General features: G+C 41.5%; 1 protein-coding gene across 5 annotated transcripts in view; it reads left to right on the top strand.

The window, feature by feature from the left end:
- Positions 1-23,457, top strand: part of LOC120719058 (membrane-associated guanylate kinase, WW and PDZ domain-containing protein 1) — a 48,076-nt gene extending 24,619 nt beyond the window's left edge. For 2 of the 5 annotated variants that reach the window (XM_040007932.1, XM_040007931.1), the window contains exons 5-17: positions 1,974-2,138; positions 4,296-4,494; positions 6,018-6,088; positions 7,096-7,257; positions 8,793-9,306; positions 10,342-10,888; positions 11,094-11,157; positions 12,206-12,592; positions 18,028-18,228; positions 18,325-18,401; positions 18,523-18,669; positions 21,135-21,273; positions 22,186-23,457. In XM_040007932.1, the coding sequence (XP_039863866.1) occupies positions 1,974-2,138; positions 4,296-4,494; positions 6,018-6,088; positions 7,096-7,257; positions 8,793-9,306; positions 10,342-10,888; positions 11,094-11,157; positions 12,206-12,592; positions 18,028-18,228; positions 18,325-18,401; positions 18,523-18,669; positions 21,135-21,273; positions 22,186-23,216 (3,704 nt within the window). In that variant the 3' untranslated portion in view covers positions 23,217-23,457. The other 3 variants (XM_040007933.1, XM_040007935.1, XM_040007934.1) reach the window with 3 other exon arrangements.
- Positions 23,458-25,975: the final 2,518 nt, after the last annotated feature.

Below are 25,975 nucleotides of genomic sequence, written 5' to 3'. Positions count from 1 at the left end.
TCAACACCAGTAAGATGGAGGAGATGGTAGTTGTGTTCCAGAGAAAACCAACTCCTGGGTGTTCACCTTAACAGTAAACTGGACTGGTCAGAAAACACTCATGCTCTACACAAGAAGGACCAAAGTCGGCTCCATCTGCCCGACAGGCTGAGTACTTTGGGGTGTACAGGTCTTTACTGAGGACCTTTTATGACACAGTGATGGTCTCTGCAATCTTTTATGCAGTAGTCTGCCGGGGAGATGGCAGCATGGAAAGGGGCCGGAGCCAACTAAATAGACAGGTGAAGAGGGCCAGCTCTGTCCTGGCCAGTCCACTCGACTTTATAGAGGAGGTGGGTGAGTGGAGGATGCTATCCAAGCTAACGTCCATTATGGACAATACCTGATATCCCCTGAGCAGCTTGTTTAGCTGTTCCAGCCATGTTGTAGGACGGAGCACTTATCCCGACAGTAGTCAGGCTGGGCAAAACACACATACAATAGATACCTGCTAAAATATATGTGTAGGTATAATCACTCCCACTGCTCTTTGTGCGCAAATGAAAAAATCTCACAGTGTATTTTACTGTATTTACCAACCACTTATAAATAGTACAAATTACTCTTGTATATTTTTTTTACTTGTTTATTTTGTACAATATTATTTTTTATTTATTTATTATCTATTTTTCTAAAATATCTCTAATTCACATTTTCATGTAACATGTGAATTTCCCCAGTGTGGGGTTAATCAAGTCTATGTCTATGTCTAAAACCACAATTTTGTACCAGTGCAGGAGTCAAAGAAGGCAGACAGGCAGGTAGTGAAACAAAGGTAACTTTAATCAGACTAAAAGAAGAAGCATCAAAAGGTGCCGCACAAGTGAAAGCTGCATGAATCCAAAAAAGGAAACAACGTGACCAGAGATCAAGTAAAAGAGCCAAAAGTTAAACAGTTAACAGAAAAAAACACCATGAGACAACTTGTCATCTTTACATTTTACCTTCTGTCCATGTTGCACAACTGAGATTTATCTTGTAAATTTATAGGTGCTCTGATTTGTTGCTTAAGTTCTGTTTTTTTGACATGAGTCTATTTCCATTCTTTATGCTTAGCTCAGCTAAATGTCTCCTGGCTCACATTAAGTGTGCATTTATCAAACCCATGTCATATCGGTCTTCACATTTACTTCTCAGCAAGAAAACACTGGAAGACTTTTGTCACCCTCTTCCCTTATTGTGCCTCTAACAGTGGCGATGTGTAAGGTAAATACAAGGAGGCTTCAAAGGCTAATTCTTGGTGCTTATTCATGAAAACTGGTGATACTCAGCTTGTATCTTCCCCACAGACTCCTCCTTTTGTAAGGGTCAGAGTGCTGCCTCTGATTAAAAAGCCTCCATACATTAACATCCATAATTTATAAGAGTTTAATGGGAGCAATAAATGCCATCCTCACCTGCCTTGCATGTGACATTGACGGACGTATTGCTACAGCAAAGCAGTCTGGAGTGTCGGCAGCGTTGTTCGTCCAATCGCCTGCAGAAAGCGCAGTAAACGGTGACGGCTGGTGACCTTGCTGCTGAGTTCACTAATCTAATGTTTCCCTCAGCCCATTTGGATCTCCACGAGCCAAATGGAGGGGTGGAGGTAATTTCATTTCTGCTTTAGGAGCTGGAGCAGATGGCTCATTCTAAGAATGTAGTTTATGATCTCAGGGGATACATAACAAAGGTGTGTACATGCATATGTTGTATGAGGTATATATGTGCATAATCGTGCAATTTATTTATCTCATGAATTCATATCATGTTTGAACTGTTCATATAGGCTTTGTGAAATTAATGATCTTCAAATTAATGCCAGTGGATTTGAATGGGCCCATAATGTACATTAATCCCAATATCTCAGTTTATTTCATTATAACATTTAACTTTTTCATTGCATCTCAATTTATTAAGAAAGGGTGTCTCTTTTCTGCTTTTCTCCGTCTCAGGGAATTACTACGGCACACCTCGGCCCGTTCACGTTAGTGCAGAGAGCCCCCCCATCACCTACCAGGAACACCGCAACCTGCTCAGAAACTTCCGCACACGCAGCAAATCGCTCAGCAACTTGGAAAAGGCTGCACCAGAAGGCATACACAACGAGGGAGACTCGGGCAAGTGTCGCTGAGCTAAACTATGGCCGGTGCTGGCAGAGCAATAAATGTTCGTCTGCATCTAAGTAATCATAAATGAAGCATTGAAGTTATCAGTTATATTGAGTTATTTATATAGCATATCAGCAGTGGGAAAATGTATCTTCTCAGAACTGCAAAGTATTCAGCAGCTTAATACTGCATCGTCTCTCTATCAATAGCTCCAGTCTCCAATGCCCAAATTAATCAATCATTAGCATGATTAGTATGCTCTAAAATCTCAGTTGGGCTGTGGCCTCATCGATTGCTGGATCACCTCCAAGGGAAGGTCAAGCTGCCTTGGGTCAAGCAGGCAAAGAGGGAAGCAGACAAGTGTGCACACAGAGAGGTGAGGGACGAAAACTAGCAAATCATGCGACAAGAAAGCAGCATTGTTCGACTCGAGTCATTAGGCTCCCCAAACATACGGTCATTGTAGGTTTTTGTGGCAGTTGTGACCAAAATACTATCTCGTTTAAAGAGAAGGCTTAAAAGGCTCATTAATCACCAGTGAGAGAAAAGACTAATGCAAAGAGCTTACTTTCAAAAACATATTTAAATAAAAGCATCATCAGCGAAATGCACTTAAAGTAGAAGCAGCTTGTTACTAATAATGCTTCGACTTGTGAGGTACTCCTTTTTTTGTTTTTGAGTCCTAGTGCAGATATCCTTTGCCTGGGACTCAGTGTGGGTATTAGATCATAAAAATACAAGAATATTTATTCAGTTGTTATGAAGATGCCTCCAAATTTGTAGTGGTTAACACATTCGCTTGGAAAATAAAAGGGCACTGGTTCGAGTCCAGATGGGGACGCAAATTCTCTTTGGTTTTCTGCCAAATCAAAAACATCTGGCGCTACCTGCTGTGGCGACCCCTTGTGGCGAGAGAACATTTGGAAGTAGTTCTCATTCAGACCATGGGTGATTTTTCATATGGACCTACATTTACTGAGCCAACCTGGGAGGCACGAAGAGCCCGAACACTCAGAGGTTTCTGTGCTCTATTATATATTCCAGAGAGACTAGAATAGCTTCCAAAAAAGTCCAGGAATAATGAGAAATAAATGTAAATGACCATAAAGACACACAGTGACCATAAGAGATGCAAAATAACCACAAGTTGAAGCAAAAATGTGCAAAAGCTTTGCAAGATACAGCGATCAAGACAGGAAATGATCACATATACAGATATTTTTGTGCTTTCATGATTAAAAGGAAATGACAAGGGCCTCCAGCCATACACCTTCAAATGATCACAAGCTACAAAGAGTAAAAAATATAAATTATAAACAATATTACCCTTTGAATTGTGGTGAATAAGCGTGAGTGAAATACAAATACTGCAAAATTATATACTTGAATAGACTGCAGGCACAAAGAAGTGAAGGCAACATGAAACTAGTACACAGGAGCTGAACAGAAGGTGCGTGTAAGATTAAATATTAGAGAAAGGGAGCACGGCAGCAGCGTAGGGGGTGGAGGTGGCAGGTAGGGTGGCTGAGTGTTAAGAAGGGTGAAGGCAGGGAGCCAGAATGGGACAGAAGATAAGAGAGAGGCAGGCAGTGTGGGAGGTGAGAAAATCAGGCAGACAGCTATCCAGAAACGTGCTCCAAGCAGTCAGGTATTGCAGCAGGCAGTCCGGACCGGTGCAGGATGCAGGCAGGTTGGAGTTTGAGAGAGCCGTCCAACACCCTGACCTCTGCTGAGTCATCTTTTGAAGTGACGATGCGTGGGTGGATGGGTCCAGCATCACTTGTCGCGTGCAGCAGGACTCCCAGTGTTAGGGCTGACGTCTCTTAAATCCATGCTGGAGCTCAGAACTGAAGGACAGCTACAAGGACAGCTAGGAAAGAAAATATGCTTATTTTTCATCTACTGCTAGTGTGGCATGCATAGTCACATATTCTTCCTCCTTAGAGAAAGGACAAAGACAGCTGAGATGCTGACCTCAGGTCTTTTTGCCTGACAGCCCCCAGTGGAAATGCCAGAATAAGGTCATTACAGCTTGCAGGAGAAACTTTTTACCTGCCACATCTGTTCAATAATATATCAGTGTTAAGTATTTCTTCTCTGTCATAAAAAAAAAAAAAATCCTGCATGTGCACGTGACAATAAAAGTGATTCTGACTGTAATTACAGGAGGCTCTGCGGGTGTTAGCAGCAGCATCCCTCTTGGTCACCGGTCTCCCGGTCGCACACGAGCATCCAGTAGCGGAGGCGATGGTCACGTCATAGAAAACGGCATCATCAGCAGCAGGAGTGGTGCCAGAGTGAGAGGCGTGATGCCCGATCACTGGGAGCAGGCCTTCAGTGACCCAGGAGAGTCAGTTTACATAGAGTAAGTGTTGCCATAAATCTATTAAATGAATAGTCCAACATTTCAGGGAACAGGCTTATTCACGTTCTGAGATTTAACTTCTATTCACATGGGATTATTATTCAAAGGGGATCTTGTGATTTAGAAATTACCCGCCCCCCACGTCTGTATTTTGTGCAGCACGTTCGCACAGGATCAGTGAAGTCTGTGTTTTACTTGAATTTACTGACATCTGTGGTCAGCAGCTACAGGACTAAGATTAATAATAATAGGCTGCCACATAATAACAGCCAAGTCTGTTGAAGGACAGCAAAATGTTAATTACCGATTCCTGTCATTGCGGTTATCCATCTCATCATCATCCTTGTTCTTCTGCAAGAGGATATAAAATTTCTATCAGTCTTTATGCTGTATAGTGACACTAACCCTCCTTAATTTGTAACAGTCACAACTCTGACAGCAGAGATGCACAAGCAAGGTGTGGAGAACAGAAAAGTCTTTCTAAATAGGCAGAAGTTAAAGATAATTTCATACAAATAAAATATAAATAACACCACAGCACCTCTGGGATTCACCATAAAAAGGTTATCTGTGGTACAAATATTAACTTTTCAAATTATGGATCCTGTAGATTTGTATGAGATTTTGATCTCAGACTTCTTGAGCAATTATTACAAATGACTAGAGGTCTTCAGATAATAAGTCCTGTGTGAATAAGGCTTTAGACAAGAAGATCAATAACACCATTCTATCTGCCAGCTTATTATGAAGCTAAAGCCAGGAAATACAGGACAACAGCAAGGCTGGCTTCTTTTTTTAAACCCCAGCAATAGCTGGGTTGCATGCACTTACCAGCTTAACATGGCCGAACCCCACCCATCTACTCCTAATCCGAACCTAATCACTGACGTAGAAATATTTAATTAATTCAACATGTACGTTATTTTTATTAATGAGATTTATTGTTTTCAGGCATTTTTAGTCAAAGCCTGACTGGCTGTATTTCCTTGCTGGTCTTCTCTATGGTAATTCTTTTGATTCTTGGACTCTGTTACAGTGGCTTTTGCACAATTCCTAATTCAGATCAATCAAGTCATTCTCTATTCGATTATTGATTGGCTGCCCCTCGTAAAAAGATCTGAACAATAGGAGGTCAAGGCTTCCATATTCACAGCAAAAATGCTGCACCTGAGATAACAATAGAAGAGATATCTACTCTTATAAATAGACTAAAGTTTTTTAAAATAAATAAATTATGCATATTTTTAATATATGCATTTAAAAAAAGTCAGAAACCTGAGTCTGTCTGTCTATCATTTTCATTTCATTCTAAAAAGTGAATATGTGATTTTCTCAATTTGCTCAATGCCTCCTTTTAGCACGCTGGAAAAAGATGGTAGAGAAAGTTGCATTGTTTGCAGAGGCAGGCGTTTCTATTGTTCAACAAAAGTGTAATAAATTCCAGCACTGTCATATTGTATCCAATGCTGTTATGTTTCTAAAGAGGGTGGCTTTCATTTCTTTTCCAACTTTGTCTCTCCAAGACGCAACCCAAAGAGGACCAGCTGGCAGAGTCATCGAGCCTCAAGCAGGGAAAACCTCTACAAAAACGACTGTGAGCGTCTTTCGTTTGCATTCGTCTCTATCTTTCTCTCTACGTTTCACTCGAATTCCGTGTAATTATTAAAACACTGGCAAGCGATTTAACTGTTGAACAGTCTAAATGAAGCTATATATTTGTCAAAAAGGGAAGAAACAGACACAGCCAGCTTGTTAGAGCCAAATGAGATGGAATGAGCTTTTAGCTGAACTGAGACGTGTAAGTGATTAAGGCCTAAAGCTCAGAGCTGCTGGCGAAGAGCCAGACTCGCTGCTGGGACTGGCAGGGCTGACACGTGTATGACATGTGACTGGCAACTTGATTTCATGATTTGGCCACATCATTTGTTGTTTAGAGGCGTAATCTAGTTGCAGATGGCTGTTTGTCATGATTGGAAACGCTCTGTTGCCACACTGTGACTCGACAAGGTGCAGTACACTTTTCTCACCAGCAGAAGGTGATATAATATTCATTATGATGATTTCTGCACAATCTGGTACAAACATTTACATGTTTACAGCTGGAAATGATTGCTGCTTCTGTCCCCACAATTAGGGCAGGATTGAATTAAGAACAAACATGAAAGGAAAGGCGCAGTCTGTAATAGCACAGATTTCTTGATGCAACAGTAAATAGTAAATAAAGACCTGGATTACTGTAGAGAGCTGGGTCGACCTAATGGATTATGTTTCCATTTTAAGGTGGTCGTCTGTAATGGATTCTGCTTTTAATGCAATCGGCCAACCATATGCTTTGGTTTGTGTAGCATTTTGTTAAAAGCCCATCTGCTGATTGGTTTGCAGTGTTACAGCTCTCTCTCTTTTGCCTTATTCGTAAGACCTGTCAGTTCTAAGCACTGAATTGTATGTAAACATGCAGGACGGTGTTCAGTCTCTTCTATGATTCCACCCTGTTGGCATATTTTTTAATTTCTTTCCTTAAGGACTATTATGACTTTTTCTTGGAGGTAAGCATCGTTATTAACCCATCCTCTCTTTTCCACCTTTATCGCTAACTCGCAGGGTTCACGGACGAGCCTGGGGACCTCAGGGGTTTCCCTGTGCACACACACTTGATCAAAGGCCCCAGAGGGTTTGGTTTCAATATTGTGGGGGGAAGCAGGCCGAGAGAGTTTCTGCAGGTGTACAGTGTGACAGAAAGTGGACCCTCCACTCTTAAGACAGGTAAAAGATTATATGTATCATGGTCATGACTGCTACAGTTTTGCAGTTGGTAGTGTGTAAGTGTCTTTTTCTTATTTTTGTTCTTTCTGTCAGAATTTCTGTGGGTTTCACTATAAAATATTCCACAGAAAGTGAGTGATCAGTTCTTAATCTTCAGGGCTAGCACACTCTAATCTGGCCGTCATGCATAAACACCACTGCACATGCTGGTTGCAGACACACTCATGCAAATGCACTAGGCATGGTATTTGCACTCTAGAAAGCCGGGGCACAGGCTGTCTCTGCAGGGACTGATCTAGTTCATATCTGTTAATAGGCTGGTTTAGGAGGATTATGTGGTCGGATTAGTCTACACACATACAAAATACACAGTGTGTATTCCATTTACAAACGCTCCACACTTAAGCATATGAAACTAGTAAGAAGGGTTAACCCTTACATACTGCTCGGGTCAAATTTGACCCATTCTGACATTTTTCAGCTGCAAAAATAACCTAAATTTTGCTTAGTTAGACTGCAATATGAATATTTTTATACTGTTGTACGGGTGATACAAATTTTTGTACACTGCGGTTGTTTGGTGTCACATTTAACCCATAACTACTGATAAAGATTTTTAGATTTAAAGATTTTTAGGTCCAGCAGTGTCGGTCAAATCAAGTAAAATGGTGGTTTGAGGGAATCGTGACAGACATGTCATGTCTGTGTGTATTTTTCACGGGACAGTGGTGACAGAGTTCATCAGCACACTGTCATGAGAACTGCCTGTGTTCACATGCATTCACCCAGCGTCCCGCAGGGACACAAAACCGCTGGTCTTTGCAGGGTCATGGGAGAATCTCAAAAGAGCGTAATAGTAAAACAGTGTAGATATGATCATATATGGTCCGCATAAGGAACAGAGGTCATACAGAGGTCAGAAGGTGCCTTGAGAGATGGTGCCTTGACACAGACACGGGATGTGAAACAGTGTGGTTGTAGTGGGATGAGCCGCACTGTTGCCTCACATCAAGATGGTTCATGGTTTAATTCTGTGCAGAGTTTGCATGTTTAATCCACTCCAGAGTACTTGCAGTGGGTTTTCTCCACACATTTTGAGTTAACTGGTGATTGAAGTGCATAGAAAACAGTTATTGTGTGACTTGTAGTTCAAAGGGCTTTGAGGAGTCAGTAAAACTAGAAAAGTGCTAAATAAATATGAGTACATTAGCTATGTGTGTTTGTGCTTTGCATCTGCAAGCACAAACACACACAATTTCAGAAAACAATGCAACAATCAACAAATTATAATCTGTTAATTTTAAATTATTTGAGATTAAAACAGATCAAAAGAGTGCTTTGAACGCACAGACTAGTTGATAATAAGCAATTTTCTAATTAATATTGAATTAACATTTGGATGGTAGTTTGGTAGATGGATTTTTCAAAAAATATAACAGAAGTGAGAACAGTTTAACAGAAAGAATCTGTTGTTAAGTTAAGAAATTTGTGATAATTATTTTTGTATCCCTGTCCTTTTGTTTGTGGTTTATTAGCGGACATCCTGGTGTACATCAATGACGTCTGTGTGTTGGGAATGTCTCACAAAGAGGTTGTAGAGATGCTCAAGGTGGTGTCTGTAGGCCACAGCGTGGATGTAGAAGTTAGAAGAGGGTATCCAATGCTCTACAACCCGGATGGTTATCCAAAGCACTCGAGGTTACTGGACAGTGTGGACCCCATCCTACCACCCACCACCACCCAACCTCAATCTCTTCACCAACTACCTCGCCTACCAGCACCCTCACCCCACACACAGCACTTTAATGGGGTTCACGGTGATGGGAGGTACATGGAGCCTGGCGTGACTCTGGACACAAATGGAAATGCCATGTCTGTCACCTCCAGACATCTGCCCCCTTACAGACGCTCCAGTGTGAGCAATGCCGTCTCTTCGTCCCCTGTTCGCCCACCTCGCTCCCACAGAAGTTTAGCCAGGCTGCAGTCACTCGACCCAACAATGGCAAGCCAAAGTGACAGTGAAGTTGTTTCTGCGATTGGTTCACACAGGTAATAACTTAAATGCAAAAATAAATGCATACCTAGAGACATTAAATGATTAATTCTCTTTTAATTTGTGTAATTTGAGTATAATTTGATCTATTTATGAGCTCATTGGGGAAGTCCTTCCAGTTTTTCTTGTATCCCCTTGGGAAATTTAACTGTCCACTGCTGTGTGGGCGTAGCTAGCTCAGCAAGTTCACCATCAGTCTGGAGTCAAGGTGCCAACCATAAATCAAATTTTCCCCTTAATGATTCATGGAGTACAGTTTTATGGGTTATCTTGACATATACGCCTACAGGCCACTTTATTAGATACACATGTTCAACTGCCCATTATCTGATCAGCAAATAAGCGCATTTAGGCATATAGACATGGCCAAGAATACCTGTTTAAACTGACACAGTGATTCAGAATGGAAAGGTGATTTAAGTGACTTTGAACATGGCATGGCTATTTATGCCAGACGGGCTTGTCTGAGTATTTCAGAAACTGCTAATCTACACACAACCATCGGTTGGGGTTACAGAGAATACTCTGAGGGAAAAAAAAAGAAAGGAAAATATCCGTTGTCCCAGTAGTTCTCTGGGAGAAAATGCCTTGTTGACTTGAGTGGAGAATGGCCACACTGCAACAGTAACTCAAATAACCAATTATTACAATCAAAGTATGCAGAAGAGTATCTCTGAACCCACAGTATGTCAAACCTTGAAATAGATGACAACCACATGGGGTTCCTACCAGCTAAAAACAGGATACTGAGGCTATAATTAGCCTCAGTGCAACAAAATTTTCAGTGATCAGTCAGGTAATCATCTTGCCAGTCGAAAAAGGAAGCATTTTAGATTAAGCTTCACTACGGTTTGCGGGGTTGTTAATCTATCTGCCATGTTGTGATGAGCGAAAATTGGATTTCAGAGATGGACATTATTTCTAAAAACTAAATGGCAGATACTGCATCCCTATATGTTTTAGTATGATACTGTCTCTGAACACAGAGGCATTTAGTATTGATTTTAACTCTCCTTTCTCTTCTTCATCAGGGCATCAATGATCCGTAATCACAACAATAACTCACTCGCGACACCTCGTCATCCTTTACTTTATGGAACATCCAAGTCGTCTGAGAGTGACCTGTCCACCCTGTCGGGGTCCCGGCTACCCCTGCCTCAGTCCCCAGGAAGGCCCTCCTCTTCCCCCGGTGGTCCCCGCAGCACTCATCCCCACCTATTCAGACCACAGACCTCCCATCTCAGACCTCCAACCCCAGACAGCCCGCAACACCGTGGCTTTAATGGTTTCCAGGGCAACACCAGCCCCACTGCAAGTCCCAGCAGCATGTCCTCACCTGGGGCAATGAGTGTAGGCAGTGGACTTGGAGCTTTCAGTGGAGGGGAGCTGGTGCCAGTGGCCTTGGGCCAGACTGAAGGAGACAGAGGCCTGGGCTTCAGCATGACGGCTGGCGGTCCAGGAGGCACTATTGCTTTAGTAAATCGAGTTTGGGACAGGAAGCAGTGCAACTCCCTGCAGCCAGGGGACGCTGTTGTCAAAATCAACGGAGCTGACGTCCAGAGCCTTAGCTTTACACAGGTAAAGGAGAAAAAGTGGAAAGAAAACCAGGGAGATGAAACATAAACCGATGAAGATAATACAGTGCGTAAAAAAAAAGTGGTTTCCAACATTTTAGCTTATTTTTTCCTCACACCCCTTAAGTTTGAATCATCAGAAATGACTTTGCATGATTAAAAAGTTTGAAACAATTTCAGAACTTAATACTTTTAATGTTTGTTCTCAGGTACAAACAATTATCCAGGAGCACGCCAAACGGGGAGAAGTCATCTTACTGGTTTACAGAGGAGGTAAATAATTCACAATCATTTGATATTCAGTGATTTTTGCTCTCCTGCAACCCTGACTTGCATAAGAACTAGAACCAAAAAACTGCTTTGCCAGCTTAGTAATGTGCATACATAATGTGCATGTTCGTTGCAGTAGAATAAAAGATGGGAACTTTTTAAAGTTCCACCTTTGCATCTGACCAACCAATTAAAATGTTTGTTGGTTTTGTGGAATTCAGATTGAGCAGCTGTTGTTCTGATGTTTACTTTGCAATCTGCTCCATCAGCGGTTCTCAGCCTCTCCCTCCTGACATTCCTCTGTAGCTCTGTCAGGTCTCAAGAACGTTCATTTTTACCACCTGGCATGTTCAAAAGTTTTACTTTAACTCACCATTTATGATTTATAGTTATAAGACAGTTGTCTTATAACTATAAATTCCACTTGTCCTGTTAATATCTGCTTTAACCATTTATGCATTCACTTTTTCCGTCCATTTTCACTGCTTACCCAAATTTTCTGTTCAGACCTGCAGGTAGACTCGGTTCTTTAGATTAGATCATTTCCCCACATTAGTTGTTTCATTCTTTTTCCAATACCCTACATACTGTTGAAATGAAATAACTCAATTATACCAGTGGAATAGTTGGGAATAATTGCCTCTCTACTGGCAAATTAGCTGCCTATTTGCTAACAGACATGATGAACATGAATGACACGATCATTTGTCAGGAACAAGCTTATTTTGAAGTCATACTGACGAGGAAATTATTTGCTGATTAATGTGTAGATTTTCCTTTATTCCTTAAAATGCCTACCGTACTCAGCAGCGATGCTACTCTGTAACATTTGCTGCATCACATTGAGCATAACGGTGGTGTTTCAGTGCACTTTGCTGGACAAACTATCCTCTAGGGCTATTTCAATTTTTTAAAAAGCCCCTTTTTTGTTATATGTGGTGTCTCCAGTAATTAATAAAATAAGAAGCTCTACTTTTTAGTGAATCGTTAACAAAATGTATTCTCTTTGTTTTTATTTGTTTCGGTTTTATTCTCTCACTCTCCTTATCAGGAGTCTATCATTCAGCTGTCTCCCCTGGAACTATCCGGAGACTCCCTCCACCTCTGCTCCGTCCCCCTCCTCCACCTGACAATTCCTCTGTGCTCCCAGAAGCACTGCAAGTGCCCCGGACCTCTGTCGGCACACCTCCCTCTCCAGCACGTTCCTCGCTAATCCAGAGCACGAGTTTCTTGGAGTCCATTCCAGTAACCCTCACTATGGAGCCCAAAGACTGGATTAACACGGGCCTGGAGGATGAAGCTGCCGGCGTTCCAGTGCTGGAGAAGCAGGGCGGTGAACGAACTCGGCGGCATCGAGGAATTGAAGTGGAGCTGAGGAGAAAGCCAGGAGAAGGCTTTGGCTTTGTGATTGCCTCACAGGACGTGGAGAATGGGAAAGGTAAGATTCAACTTGTGACTTATCATGACACTTTCATCAGGTTAAATCTTTTAGAGATAGTAAAGCTTTTAACTTGTTTTGGTGAGCGACACAGTATTTTTTTAATCCAAAGAAACAGAATTGGATGGACATTATGCAACATTAGTTGAACTTTTCTGGCTGGGTAAAGCGATTTGGTGAGATGCCCACTAAAACGGGTCTCATTTGGACGCCCTTGTGGACAGAAAGACCATTAGGTAATTACAGATTAAAAAGTGGTCACCGTGGCCACATGCCACTGGATGAGTCATGATGCACAATGAACCTTTCTCTTTTAAAGGCTTCCAGGTTGGTTTTATTTGGGTTGTAAAGAAAACTGGTTTTGACCTCCTCTGTTTTCAAGTGACTGCTTCATCATGAAGTGCACTTTTGGCTTGGAAGCAGGAAGTTGCTTACCATTTGTCAGGTGCACAGCGGTGCTTTAGATTCATTCACTCATTTGGGTTTTTTTTTTTTTTAAATGTTTAAATGTTTATCTTGGGTTCTGGGCTAGCAACTCATTATTCCCGTTGCAGGACCACCCTAAGGCATAGCCTAATTTATCCTATCTTTCATACTATTTGACAAAATGAACTCAATATTTTTATTTTTTTATTTTGTGAGAGTTGAAACAAGTAATTGAAACATTTAAGATTATATACAATCTACTATCCCATCTCACACTGGACTCCTTGGACAGGTTGTTTCTTGCACTTTCTTGGACTGTGGGATGAATTTACCAGAGAAGGAATCACATTCCTTTTAATTATTGGAAAATGCATGTCCTGTTTATTTATTTATTTTAATTGGAAACTATCTTGTATAGATTTGTAGGCATAAACCCCCTCAGCCAGTCAACAAAAATTTAAAAAATATAGACAACCATACAGCTAACTCACAAAAGCCTGTTGTACAGGCCTGAACATAACCACTGTGTGGTAACATAAACAGCAAGGAAGGTGATAAGTGGACAGCATCAGCATACTAGTCAAGTTTCTTTTAAGTGTACTTTATTTCTGGCATGTCCATTCTACCATAAAACAACCATCCTGGTAGGCAAAAATCCCTCTTGCTGTATACAGGACTTTACACACACCTGAACCTCATTAGTCTCTACCATTGAGAAAAAAATAGGTCAGACCAAACAATACGAGTCTAAACAAAGAACAGGAATAAGATTACGCATGAAACTGACAAACTCATTTACTCTGCTAAATGGTTTGAAAAGTAAAACACTGCATACAGTACAACTCAAAAGGCTACTTTAAAGAAAATAAACAATGCTATACAAAATGAAAAACCCTTCACTTGGTTACACCCAGTGATCCAATCAATGACCTCGTGACCCTATATAAACAGGAAGTACTGGGGTGGCCCTTCCCACACACCTGGTTTAAATATAGGACCTGAATAAATGGACAAACATGGTAAGTGTAACCAAAGCAACATAAAAAAACATCATTTACCAGACATTTGCCTGTGAACAGGAGAAAATTCAAATGACCTGATGGTTAATAGTATTTGCTTTAAAAAACATGGATGCATGCATGGATGTGATGGATGTAACTACTGCTACCACAAACAAACCCGGGATAGTATGTTAAGCAAAGTTATGCCAGCAATGTCTAAATTAAAGCATTATGGTTGACTGTAAAATAACAAGGAATAAATGATCAATGTGGTTAAGGGACAAGTGGTAAATGAGTTCATGCCTGACCACTTTGTCACAGGGAAATGTAATTTTAGAAAAGAAATGGTCGTGTAGTTTACATAATGTCATACAGCAAAGCAAGCGAGTGAAACAGGTTGCACAGAAAAATGTAATAATTTCATGTCCACTTTGAGGACAAACTATACTTTTACAAAACAGAGATTGCATTGTTGCAGGTGAAATTGTTTAAGTTGTTAAGCTGGCATATCACAGCTAGAGCTGCATGGGCCAAAATTAATTGAGTCTAACCTGGTTTGCCAGCCACAGATTTTTTCTACAGGCCTCGAGTTTGACACATGTGCTGTTAGCTGACCGTGCAAACCACCAGCATACAGTGCATTTTATATTGTTAATGGATCGTACCCTTTTATCCTCTAAAAAATACTGTAAGTTCAAACTGCTTGAACTGCTTTGCTAAAAGATCACAAAGTTTATGTGGCAGCCCCATCTTTCATTCATTTCCAAAAATGATTTAAGAATAGATTTTTTTTTTTTTAATTTTTACGTCTGCAATCTTTTGAATTGAATATTCAAGCTTGAATTAAGAAAAGTAGTCTCGTATCTTTGATCTTACGGGACAATGCTGCATTGTTTCAGTTCTGTCTGGGAAGCGAACACATCCTGCCCCTTATTAGCTTTTAGTGTATTGCTTATGAATAGCAGGTTAGCCGCAGCATCCCAGTGATGTATTACCCCCTCACCTTTACATGTCTTGCATTAGCTGCTCTGTTCCACTTTGATGCAGTTCAATTTGCTTTATGGCCCAAGCGAGCACACATTTGTGTTTTCATGGTGAGATTAAGGTTGTAGGTGCACCTGTCCCTGCAGTACAAAGTCTGTCCACTCTTGTAAGCCTCCATCTCCATCATGTCCTCATTCTCCCCTTCATTTCACCCCTGTCTCTCTTTTCCTCTTTTTTTTTTTCCTTAATAATTTTCTATTCCCATCTCTGGCTTTCTCTTCCTCTCTCACTCTCACTCATAAGCTCCTGCCCACTCTCCCTCTCTCTCTCACACCCCTTTTGCTCTGCAGTAAAAGCGTCCAGTCGGGTTTTTCAAAAGATTAAAACTCTCTCTCCGTCTCTCTGTATCTATCGCTCCGTACCTCCCGCTCTCTCCATCACTCTACAAATGCTACACTGAATGTTTTCCTCGCCGAGGAGCAACAGAAGCGACAGCAAACCTGTGTTTTCGCTCCTGTCGACCGCTGCATGTGAATCTGCTTGACACAGATTTTTTTTTTTTTTTTTTTTTATCCTTTTGTTTGTTTTCCTGTGCATGCGAATCAGAGAGCCATGCTGGAGAGACTACAGTCTGCTTTGAGAACTGTGAAGGAGTCCAAACGTAATTATTTGCTCCACTTCTTCTTGTGTGTTTGGCAGAAATGAGGTTGGTCTTGGTTTGGTGCAGTGTTTCACATTCAGCTTTGTAGGTGAGGTGGTAGTGTTAAATAATGCGTTCTGTTCTCTAAAGTTTGCTCAGCCAGATGTGTTGACGGTGTGAAAGTTCGAACCACATGCTCACACGTTCGAGGTGTCAGATGCTTGATCAAAAGGATGCTGCAAGAGATGCGTTGTATGGTTGATTTTGCAGTTATGATGATGCAGCCTTTGTGATTGAAGCAACAGCTGATGAAAGGAAATCTTGTTGTTATTTTAAGCCCAGTCAGGTGTAAAACGGCACAAGACATAATGAGCATTTGTGGTAAAAGGCGATTAGTCCCAGCTCTAATGGTAGTTCGATTGTAGCGGTGATGTTCAGCATTAACTAACTGGCAGAGACACTACCATGTGAGTGATCCTGCTGAAAACCAGCACTCCTCTCTCCCCCCCGGTGTACAACATGTAGTATACATCCGCAGGCTGCTGTAGCGATGTCCACGCTCGCCGCCTCATCTGGGGTCCAGAGAGGGTTTTTTACGGAAGAGGGGGGCTGCTCGACTCCTGAGCGGTAATCAGTGCAGCACGTCAGAGGTTGGCTGGCTGCTGGGCATACCGCAGTGGGATTACTGTGGACAGGAGAACATGGAGAGCCAGAGGAAAAGACACTACGATATAATGCAGTCCGTTCAGATGCATGTGTGTGTAGCTTGTGTGTCTGTTTGTGCATTTGTGGCTGAGTGCATCTGTCCTCATCTTTTTGCATGTGAGTCACTGTGTGTGTGTGTGTGTGTGTGTGTGAGATTCTTAACATGTGTCTGTGCATTTCTACAATGCTGCCGTGTGCGTGTGAGCATCGCTGTTGCATGTGTATTCATGTGTTTAGCCACTGTTGATGTATTATGCATGATAAGAAGACTATTTGCAAAGCTGCCTTGGCTTTGATTTGACCTGATTGCTGTTTCCGCCTGGGTCACCCAGATTAGGCCCAGATTGGACTCGTGTCTCTGGGCTCTGATTTATAGGCTGAACCTTGTAACTGAATCATGATTCCAATGTGACATGCTCCTCATCTCATACGACATACTCCTACCCCCAAGAATACAATTTTAATCTGTTAACGAAGCATTTCATTTTGCTCTTTAAATCACTCTAAACATGCTATTTCGGTACCAGAGGGACATGGGCAGAATTGAGCGTCATGTACCTCAGCTGAATAACGGTTTCAAAATGTTTATGCTGCCTGATGGGTTACATAAGGCCACTGGCAAGACTCTAGAAGGGCCAGCTGCCACTAAAGCTCCGCATTCCCTCAAAGTGGGGTCAGGGAAAGCCTAATAGGGAGTTTATTAAAACACAAAAACAGAAATAAGAGATACAGCAGACAGAAACAGCTGTCCAGCTAAAAATATTTAAGCTTTTTAGTTGGTGCAGGAGATTAAAGGAAGCAAATTTATTGTTAGGCTGCTGAATATTTTTCTCATCAGCCTCAGATTCTGACCATTTTAGCTTAATTGCACGTGATCTCTTCATACAGACAATAAGACAAATGGAGTTCATTATACATGAAGCTAATGGTCCGGTCCTCGCCTTCCACAACACACTTGTGTATTATCTGTAACCTCAGTTTCACACTGTGTCTTATAGCTGATGAGGGTGAGAAGAGTCGTTTTCCCACATCGAGGAGAAAAATATTCGAAGGTGCTTGCACGAAAAATAAAAGTACTGCTGTGTGTGTGTTTTCTAAGCCGGTGGCATACTAATGCACACAAGCTACAGTTTGAGGGGGATCTTAGATGTGCTGAGCATAAGAATCACTGGTGCTGGGTAAACAGATATCTAAAGATCTAAAGTTTGTTGTTATGTGCGGTTTGACAGATTTGGGTTGGAAAAAAATATTGCCGGAAAGATTGCGTTCCATGACAGTTTATTCTTGAGGGGGAAGATGCATTGTTGGACAGCTGAAAAACTGTTTGCGGCGTGTCAGTGGTTAGAGAGGTAGGTTGATAGATGGGAATATGAGGGAGAAGAGGAGAGTGTTTCAAGGAGACAGTGGGGAAAGGAGGGACTAGGTAGGCTCCTTTGAGGAAGTAATTCATAAAATAGCCTGTCAAGAATGATCCGAAGCTAAATTATAGCTTGTTTTAGGATTTCTGGCACATGTGCTGATGAGCTAAAGCTTCCTGTTTTTATAATTATCTACTTATGACTCCACTTATTACTCTCAGCCTTCAGTTAAGAGGAAACTTTTTAGGCCTGATGGAATCTCGTGTTCCAGCCTCATCTACTTTAATGCGCTAATAACTGTTTTATTCTGTCCTATTTCAGCTGCTTCTCTTCTGCCCCACCGGTTTGTGACGGTCCGTCGTGGCAGTCCTGCGGCAAAGAGCGGTCAGATCCGGCCCGGGGATCGTTTAGAGGCTGTAGAGGGACGCTCGGTGGTGACTCTGCCTCATCGGGAGCTCGCTCAGATACTTCGCCGGGCAGGAAATACTCTACGTCTTACCATTGTCCCGCGTTCCAGCACCTGTAGGCATTCACATAAGCATCCAAACATACACATATGCCACAGTGCAAAGCTTGGCTCTTATTTCACAATCAGACCTTAATCACTATCATTTGCAGACTCTGCAAACCTTCCGGAAACTGCTGACTATGACTCTGGTCACAGAAACCGAAAGGGACAGAGGTCACGTCCAAAGGTGAGGGAAGCACATTCAATCACGCGTACCTAACGGGCACTGAAATTCCTACATCGATTGTGGCTGTTATTAACTGCCAGTGTATAATATTAACCTAAACCTCTTTATCTGTGTGTCCCAGCGGGACTCCAGGTATTACAGTGTGGATCTGGATCGCGGCCCCTCAGGATTCGGCTTCAGCCTCCGAGGAGGAAGTGAGTACAACATGGGCCTCTACGTTCTGGGACTGATGGAGGGAGGGCCTGCATCACGGAGCCAAAAAATGCAGGTGAGTCTGTTTCCTATGTGCATTTCAGCTTGTTTACACAATATATAATGAATGCATTGAAGTTCTTTGAGTTTTGCTTTTATGTTTTTTTCAGCAAAATCTACAGAGTTGTGTAGTCGGGGGTTGTGGTTTAATAATCCATGTCGAAACACTCTTCCCTGACCTCAAGGTCAAGGAAAAATGTGAAGGGGAATTCACATTTTTCATGTTTTTCCTAAGTGAGAAATTAGTAAAAGACAACCATAGTGCTTAAAGAATCAGTTTTTACTTATAAAAGGCTGCTAAATTAGCCCAAACTGAACATTGTTGATTTGAGTCTCCTGTGTTGAAAAAGAGCCACGTTTTTCCTCACCCTTCTCTGTGTCATGTCTGACGCACTACATGGCAAAAGCAGTGTAAACATGTGTATTTTTCTTCCTCTACTCCCCCACAGTTTTGTTGGAGTCTCTGTCCTCATACCGCACATAACGAAAATGGTCTCTGTGGTCTTCTCTGACTACTAAACAATAAAACACCTTCTTGCATATTTCCATTGATGGCTATGGTATCTTTTTGAAACCTCTGAAAAACATCCAACAAAATGTTCAAATCTAGTCATCATCAAATACTGAAGAGCTAATAGAAGCCTTTCAGATGCTAAAATCCAACTTGAACTCCCAGCCCTGGGTCCAGAACCACAGAGGCTCAATTAGGCTCTGCTTTGAGCTATTCTCAAACTAGAGGAAACTCTGCAATGCTTCAGCCAGGCTGATTCATGTCAGCATCATTAAGGAAAATTCTCACAGTGCAAAATGCAGAGGCTGGAAATGTTTCAAACAGATGTCAACCACAACTGAGCTCTCGCAAGAAAGTTGTGATTATTCCATCTGTGTAACATGATGCCTTTAAAGAGTTCAGACATCTCGAGGAGGGAAAGATGTTTAACAAGCAAAGCCTGTTCAAGAAGCAAAATCCTTCGCATTTCGTGTATCGTTTGCAGACCTCTCAAGTGAACATACTCTGATCGTCCCACACATCACAATGCCACACTGCTTGTGAGATTCTATTATGACAAAGTATCTCAGTAAGGACATAATACAATGGAGGCAGCAGTCCAAGCAGCTGGATGCTGGGTTTTTGGCAGAAATGTCCTGTGTTATCCGCAAGTCTGTTATTTGTCGCAAGTTGCGTGGGAGAAGACTAAAGGATGGCATCAATGTGTTTAAATCCTGGACAATTATTAATGTACATGTTCTCCGAGAGGTGGGAGTGCTGACAGCAAGCATTGGACAGTACTCGTTACCTGGATGTCAACCAGAGCTGTGCACATCGAGCTGATTGAATTAATCAGCTCAGCGGTCATCAAAACTCTGTCACGCAACGACCAACATTTTTGCAAAGTGAAGGTGAAGATTATAAAGGAAAGAACTTTCAGGTTATTTTTTTTTATTTAATTGTAGGACAGAATTATCTGTTTTTCTTTCAGAAAGGATGATCCAGTGTATCCTGTGCTAGAAGATGAAATAAATTAAGCAACTTTGCTTTGCTAGTACAGCAGCCGTTCCCAAGTAAACACTGCAAAGACTGTGGCCAATTTCCAGATCTGCAAACCTGTAATCAAACCTGTAATAACACAAGCCTGCGATGAAAGATTTTCTCACTCAGTCTTGTTGAGATTTATTCTCCATTGACAGTCAATTTTGTAAACTGTAATTTTGTACATTCGAAAATTGAAAAATGAAGGTTCTTTGTTTGTTTTTAAAATTTTGAGCTACTTATTGTGTTTCCATAGTGTAGTAGCTCTCAGATTTGCCTAAAAATGTGAAAAGCTCTCCCGGTTCAAAAGCTCAGGGAGGCTTGTGGTGTAAAATCTGTAAAAGGTAAATATGTGGCAAAACTAAAGAGAGAAGAGAAGCAGCCAAAAGTACCTGCCTGCCTGCCACTCCTATTCATAACAGCCTCACAGATACTTCCAGCCCACATCACTCAGAACCAGTTAAACTATTATTCCTACTACATACTTCTAAATAGAAACCATATAAAACATGTGCGTGTAATCTTTTCTGTTAGCTAAAATGTGTTTGGATGATATTTCCTGAAAAGTCTGAAGGGGAAGCCTTGACATTAAAGTCTATATGACTATAAGAGTTTGCATGTTCTCCCCATGTCTGGGTGGGTTCTCTCTGGATACTCCGGCTTCTTCCCGCAGTCCAAAGACATGCAGTGTGTACCCCACCTCTCATCCTATGGTAGGTGGGTTAGGCTCCATCCCCCCGGCGACTGTAATGAGGATAAGTGGAAAAGAATGGATGGATGACTTTTAAGTATTTATCAATGGAATTACGAAATTATTATATGAGAAACATTTAAGACATTTAACATTAACATTTAATAGTTGCAAATAAAGGCTAAAAATTTCAGACTCTGGTGATTAAAATGACTGAGCTCCAGTTTGTAAAGCGGTGAAATGATGTGTGTGGCTACAGGTGAGCGATCAGCTTGTGGAGATAAACGGGAACAGTACAGCCGGGATGACCCACAGCCAGGCCGTCGAGCAGATCCGCAGAGGAGGCCACCGCATCCACCTGGTCCTCAAGAGAGGAAATGGCTATGTGCCTGATTATGGTAAGGCAGCGTGGGAACATTTTAATTTTAAGAGTGGCAATACATGATAGCAAAAGAGAAATTTGAGAGTGAAACATGGGCAACCTCATAGCTTTTGCATGTTATATGTCTGCTATGGGTGTGTTTCCTGTTTTTCTATGGGACTGATTCTAACTAAAATGCTCTCTACTTTTTTAACATTTTCTCTTCTGGTGTTTCCCACCTTTTAACCCATCACATCTGTGTTTCATTTGACCTTGTTTGCTTTTAACACTCCCACACCACATTTCTCATTTGTCTGTGTTGGTTTTTCTTCCAAACACTGCTCTTCTTTCTGCTCCACTCCTTTGTTTCCTTTCCATTCCCTTTCTCTCTCTTTCTCTCAGTGGAGCTCTCCAGCTTGTCTCTATGCATGACCAACTCCAAGCTAGGCGAGCCTTGCTTCTATGTCATTGGACGGACAGAGAATACGCGGTTGGTAATGGTTCCTGTTAGTTCTCCCATTTTCTGTCTCTCTACATCTCTCTACCAAACCAGCATCGCTGTCTTCATTAAGTAAACGACAGTACTTGGACTTGATTAGCAATTAACATTGTAGCAGAGTACAACATTATGCTTTATGTCTCTCAAACCTATGCTGAAGCAGTAATTGGACAGCTTGTAATCTGTCCATACACTGAACAGTTAAACAAAGAAAATGACCTGATTGCATAACCATAGTGTGTTGTATTGCTAATGAAAGTTTCACTAAAATAGAAAAGCAGCTGTTATTACACAAGCTGACCTAAGGCACCTTTCTGGATTTCAGAAGTCTTTAATAACAGATTACATAATTCTCTTTACCATAGATGCTGTCATTCCTCTTTAACTGCCTGCTCAGTCTATATCTTTTGTCTCTGCCCACCACCCTAACCCTACACAATGTCTGTCCAGGCCATGAGCACCAAATCACCTCCTCCCCCCTCCTGCATCACCCCAAGAAGCAGGGTTTGGCTGCAGTAAACTCCACCGGACGGAGGGGGCGCAGTTCACAAGAGAAGAGGAGAAGCAGGTCAAGGGGAGGCGAGAGGGATAAAGGGACGGGAAGGAGAAGTAGAAGGAGAAGAAGACATGTCTCAGGTGAAGGACAACGCTTGCGTTTACAAAGCCCCATGTCTGATCAGACAGAGAGGTTGAGGAGAGCCAGGGACAGGAGGAGGAGGAGAGAAAAAGCTTCTCAGAGTTTACCTAGAGATGCCCTAAGGAACTATGATGATAGTGACACGGAAACGAGGGCAGAGAGGGGAAGGAAAAGAGGAAAAGGCAGGGGCAGAGAGAGGAAAAGCAGGAGCGAAGAGAGGGAGAGGATGTTAGAGAGAGAAGAGTTTATGAATCGGGACAAGCTGATGAGGGTGGGAGAAAGGAGGAAGGAGGTGGTGGAAACGTTTGAAAGTGAGAGCGAAGACGGTGAGAGGGAAGTCATTTTACCAATTCCAAGTCTTACCCAAAGACTTCCCAGGCCCAAAGAAATCTGGGAGGAGGAGAGCGATGACGACTGGGGTATGGCAGCAGAGTACAGAGAACTGAGGAAAGAAGAGAAGCCAGAGACTGAGTGGGAGAGGTCCTGGGGTGATGACAGCAGAAAAAGTAAAGACACAGGGCTGAATCGGTATGAAAAAGAGGACAATGATGAACAGAGCAGCAGCGTCAAGCGGCCTTTACGAAGCGTGGGTATGATTGATCCGGAGTCACAGAGAAAGCCCTTCTCCTTCCTCGCTTCCACACTGTCCATAGATCAGTTGGGGGATGATGAGTCAGACTCTGAAGGCAGCCACTCTGATGGAAGTGTGTCCGCTGCCAGTATCTCAACTCTTTCTTTGGTCACAACACAGCCAGGTCCTTGGTTCATGCCCAGCCAGCAGAGACTGACTCAGGTCATGAAGGAGAACAGGCAGGCGGACAGGGTGTGGGGGAAGAAGAAATGATTTCTCTTGACTTTTAACAGGAAACTGAGCAACCATTGTAACGGATTCTGTCAGATTCACACTGTTAGACCTCTACTTGTTTTCTGCAGCTACCCCCACTACCAACTTTTTTTCTCTGAGTCACTTTGATATTTAAAGTAGTATGAAATCATATTCTTTGTGCCTTTTTACAGCTGGTCTCTGGCTGTTAATATTTTAACTTGTAAATGACACCAACAAAACAAGATTATCCCTCTCCCAACAGTGTCATTGTCTTTTTTTCCCTCCCCTTCGGCACTGTTGCCCTACTTAAGTTGCACTTTCGTCTTTTCTCACCTACCAGTGGTTCGCACTACATTAGCAGTGTCCTCTCTCAAAGGGACAGTTCACCCTAAAATCAATTTTGGTATTTATTTCCTCTGGTTTGTAGTGCTTTTTGTCCATCTAGATTATTTTAGTGATATCTATTTCTGGTTGGTCTTTTTAAATGTGTATATATAGAACTAAATGGCACTCGTGTTTTTGAAAAACTCAGCAGCAGGGTCTCTTTTGAGAAATCGATACCCAGCTACTAAGAAAGAAAATGTTGGTGTAAGCAGTTTTCATGTAGGAAATGTTTTCTTTCTACAGTGCTGCACTAACCAACCATATCACTGTGTAGAAGGAGCGAGCATCTACCTGTAACAAGAAGCTTGTCCATGTGACGGGGTGCAAATGTTAAATTGTATCCCCCTTCACTTGAGTTTTAGTGTTAGGTAGCTACATTTTTCTTTTGCATGGTAGATGTAGTTCAGTAGAAGCAAAGTAGTTTCAAATTCTTGAATAATCAGGCTTAAAAACCTCTTCGTATCATTTTATTCCAACAAAGCACTACGCTGTTAGATTGCAGGATTACTTGTGGTTCTTCTAAAAGTAGAATGGGAGACACTTTTTCACTTCTTTCCACCATCACCAGCTGCTTGCTCATAGAGGATCACCAGCTTTCTTTCTTAGTATTGTGAGCATCTCAGCTTACAGCGCCTTGAGGCATTTGTTGTTATGGATTCTGGAAACAAACAGTGCTGCTGATTTATCAGCATAAATAGCACTGCAGGCCAGAGGAAAAACAATACATTTGATTTTCAGTCAAGCTGTCCCTTTAAGTATCCCCTACTGTTTAAACACAACATAGAAATTCACTTATACCTCATGAAGATATTGAGCAATAATAATGCAATCAGTAATCCATATCCACTGCGCCGCATCTATCTGGCCTGAGAGGAGTCAGTGTTTGTACAGCATCCTCTTTGTGTTGCCTCAACTTGTAATCTTGTTCTATATTTGATTGTGATAATGCAAATCCCTTTTAAAAGCCAACGGTATATTCTGTAAATATCTGTAGACAACAGAAAGCACTGTAAATACTATACTAAATGGAACTGGATTTATATTGAAATATATATATATATATTATAATATGTCTAAACATTTGAATATATGCAGTATATATCTAGATATTACAAACAACAGCTAACTATTCATATTATTTATTATTGTGTGATGACAAATAATGTGAGAACTAGCTTTTGTGAAGGCTAAAAATGTAAACAGACTAAGAACTATATTGTAGCCGTCCTATTTATACATGAATGTTTTGTATTATGCTGCTTGGGTGTGGATTAGAATGCTCTGTGTCGTACCCTACTTCAGAAGTCAGCAAAAGATGCCAAAATATGCATCAGGTGCGTGCATATTTCAAGTACTGTTAAATATTGTGTATGTGGGGTCAGTACAAAACCACTATCTAGATTCTAAAGAGTGCTGTGCCCATCGTGCCACGTACAGTTGCCTTGGTAACATAAACCACTTTATCCTAACCACTGATTTTTCTTACTGTGAAAACCTTTGCTCTGAGGTCTCTCATACTAGAAGTGTGTGGGCTGTTTAGTAATTTAAGTCATGCCAAAAAAAGGCCCCACAAAAATATATTTAAAAAAAAAAAAAAAAATCTGCAGAATCTGAGCTCGGTGTTGCATCTGAGGTGACAAATTAGCACATCGTTTTCTTTTGCTCTTTCTTTTTTTTTAAATATTCTGTTGAAGGGGAAAAAACAGAAGCCAAGTTGAATGGATACTGTGAGATGTTATTTTTCTATGAAATTATCTTTTTTGATATACTCAGGTTTTCTTGATAAGCCATTAGGAGGAAAAGCTACAGTCACTTCACGCCATTTCCGTAAACACACACAATGGATTAATGTTATTTAAATGTTAAAGCAATATTACGTTGGTTCTCTACGGTGGCATTTGGAGACACAGACTGTTACAGCTGTTATTTGTTAGCACTCCATAATCATTTAAAGGTTGATGCCATAAGTGACGTCATTCCTCCATTTGTACCCAGAGGAACAAAGCAGAGAAATAAAAAGCGTGGTGTTCCCTGTCTGTTTGCAGAAAGACATTACAGCAGCCAAACGGACATACTGTATTCTCCATCCAACGGCCATACAGTGTTGCTAGGTAGCCTATATATAAGACCTTTTTATATATATATATATATAAATGTTTGCCAATATTCTTTTTTTTTTTTCATTTCCTAAGTATGGCTGAACTGTAAACACACTAATAAAAGTGCAAATAAACTGCTGAACCAATTTCCTCTGTGGTCATGATGGTGTTCCTTTCCTCGGTCCACATAATGGACAGCAGATGGCAGCAAAAACATAGACAGCAGTATATTTATGTGAAGTGGGATTTCACAAGATGAAGGTGTGTGTGTGAATGAGAGAGAAGGGGAAATGC

Source organism: Simochromis diagramma, unplaced genomic scaffold (assembly GCF_900408965.1).
Source record: "Simochromis diagramma unplaced genomic scaffold, fSimDia1.1 OVJJ01000545.1, whole genome shotgun sequence".
NCBI classification, from domain to species: domain Eukaryota; kingdom Metazoa; phylum Chordata; class Actinopteri; order Cichliformes; family Cichlidae; genus Simochromis; species Simochromis diagramma.
Note: the sequence above shows the minus strand (reverse complement) of the source record. Positions and strands in the feature narration are given on the sequence as shown.